The following is a 2,451-nucleotide window of genomic DNA, read 5'->3' as shown; positions in this document are numbered from 1 at the left end:
AGGAAGCCGTCGCCACGGGACACTCGGGACGACTTCTACTCGGCGCCCCCCACGAGCACCCAGCTTTTCATCATTTCTCACAAAGACGACCTATGCCCGAGCCTGACCCAGGAAGCAAGAGAGCTACAAGGAGACCCGCCTGCCGCTGTCCAGCCAGCGAAGCCTACCCCCAGACAGCAACCTTGCATGGCCGATTTTAAGAGTGACCGCCCACGGCAGATAACGCGGCAGGTTGCTCGTGTACGCACACCGATGGCACCGCCTCCGCGTCCTACGAAGGCGGAACCGGCCAAGGCCATGAACCCGAGCGAGGCTCTCGCACTTCCATTCATCTCTACTCAAGATCTGCTCTTTTCCTCCCAGGACCTCCGAGATGTCGAGGAACCCACGACAACTCCCGGCAAGGCCGGAGATCCCAGGAGCAGCAACAAACTACCCCCATTCCGGCGCCCACCTGTGGCTGGACAGGGCTCCTCGCGGTTGTCAAATTACGCTCCACTAACACCGGCTCAGCCGCACACGACACCCCGACCCCGCCCGAAGCCTCCCACCCCCGGGCTGAAACAACCCCCACCCCCCGTTAATGGGGACAAGCTACGGCAACCTGGATGTGAGCAAGCAGGTGATTGTTTAGAGTCTAACTATTCGCTTTGCGGATAAGCAGTCACGGCAGAGCAGCAGGTCTGGAACATCCCACTGTCCGGCCAGCCTAGAAGCAAAGGACACACCACCCACAGATGCCCAACCACGCCGTCTCCATGCGAGAGAAGCCCAGGTTCTTCGGTTCCAGTGCAGAGGTTTGAGGTGATGGTAGCGCTCAACAGGAGCAAAAAGACTCACCAAGAAGAAGGAGAGAAGGCGCCAGAGCGGGCGCGAACCACCTGCCGGCACCCGGCCAGGAATGGGCCCTGGTTGAACCCACAATCACGGTTTCTTCATGGAGACCGACTACGTGCGGACCCAGAGCTTGACCTTGATAGACTTTTTGACGACCTCGTTACGGCCACGAGCTAAGACTTTATGCATACATGATGAACAAGTACGAGATAGATGCTGACGGCGACTGGGATCGATGACGACGCCTGGTTTGCATGTCGTTGGGCCGTATTTGCTTAATGCAGCCCTAACCCTGAGGTCTTAGGATATCACCAACCCCTGAATATAACTTAACCAGGTTATTATTTCTTGGTATTCGTAACAAGCTGCAGTTTGTCAGGCGAGTTAACGCAGGACATGGAATCTCGTATAGTCAGCAGCCATATTTGCCAAAGACACAACACCCATGACTCCGTCTCTCTAAAACTCGTGGCCATGTTACTCTGTGCCTCCGTGCTCCCCAAGTGCGCCTCACCACACCACGACGTTGCGCACAAGTTTGGGTGCCAAGCACGCACGATTGGGCAGAAATGGCCCCCTGAAGGCCAGAGCGGCCAGACGCGCATGGCGGGAATGCGGCCGACGGTGGCTTGGGACCTTGTGGCCCGACGCACCCCTGCCGGCCTGAAATGCAATGCGGAAATCTCAGGCGAGCGGGAGCGGGAATCCAGGGCGGCGGAATGCGGCCTGTCATTCCCATGGTGCGTCAGCCCCAGACTTTGGCAGTGACTTTGGAGGCCTAACGGTTTTCCCCCTTCTCACACGAGACCCGAGACACGAGACACGAGACGCTTTAGAGTGCCTCTCCGCCCTGCAGACGCAGTAGTCCGTCTGCCTCCCCGCATTCTCGATTTATCCCTGTCACTTCGCCAGCGGTAACACCACCTTTGCTTTGCGTCTTTCAGTCAGGCACACACAGACGGGGAAAAACACACAGAAGGCCCATCCCAAACCCGGCGGAGCAAGCTGAAGCGGAGAGAACCTGAAATGAGCCGCTTCGACCGCCCTCGTCACGCTTACGAGTACGACTACACGGGCGGCCGCAGCTTCTGGGACACGCGCACCTTCATCGGGATCGACGACGACGACGACAACGATGTCGAAACAACAGATCACTACTCACGCGCCACCCTCGGCCGCCCCCGCCGACGGTCCGCAGCCCCCGCCAGCGTGATCGGCTACGGCGACCTCGAGTTCCGCCCCTGGTCAACGGCAACAACCACAACAACCACCACGCCCACCCCAACCGCCCGACCCCTCATCACCTACGACTGGGACCTCCCCCACCACAGCGACATGGCCCCCAGCCGCACCCACCGCGAGCGCGAGCGCGATCGCGAGCGTGTACGCATCCGGCCCCCCCGCCACCGCGACCACCACCACAACTCCCATTCCCACTCCCACTCCCCCTACCACAACAACCACAGCCACGAGCACAACTCCTCCGAAGCCGCCTCCTCTTCAAACTCGGGGACATCCACGAGCCCCGGGCTCCTCCCACCACCACCACCTCTTCCTCCACTATCTCCCGCAACACCATAACCACCACCACCTTCACCACCTACATCATCGCCT

At 59.9% G+C, this 2,451-nt stretch overlaps 2 protein-coding genes across 2 annotated transcripts in view; both read left to right on the top strand.

Moving 5' to 3' along the window:
* CHGG_05387 (uncharacterized protein) overlaps positions 1-1,014 on the top strand; it is a gene marked incomplete at both ends in the record, with an annotated part of 2,300 nt that extends 1,286 nt beyond the window's left edge. Inside the window, 2 exons of the mRNA XM_001221481.1 lie at positions 112-610; positions 665-1,014. Of these exons, the coding sequence (XP_001221482.1) occupies positions 112-610; positions 665-1,014 (849 nt within the window). The remainder of the gene's footprint in view (positions 1-111; positions 611-664) is intronic.
* Positions 1,015-1,863: 849 nt separating this feature from the next.
* CHGG_05386 (uncharacterized protein) overlaps positions 1,864-2,451 on the top strand; it is a gene marked incomplete at both ends in the record, with an annotated part of 2,437 nt that continues 1,849 nt past the window's right edge. Inside the window, one exon of the mRNA XM_001221480.1 lies at positions 1,864-2,220. Within this exon, the coding sequence (XP_001221481.1) occupies positions 1,864-2,220 (357 nt within the window). The remainder of the gene's footprint in view (positions 2,221-2,451) is intronic.

This window comes from Chaetomium globosum, genomic scaffold (assembly GCF_000143365.1).
Source record: "Chaetomium globosum CBS 148.51 scaffold_3 genomic scaffold, whole genome shotgun sequence".
In the NCBI taxonomy this organism is placed as follows: Eukaryota; Fungi; Ascomycota; class Sordariomycetes; order Sordariales; family Chaetomiaceae; genus Chaetomium; species Chaetomium globosum.
Note: the sequence above shows the minus strand (reverse complement) of the source record. Positions and strands in the feature narration are given on the sequence as shown.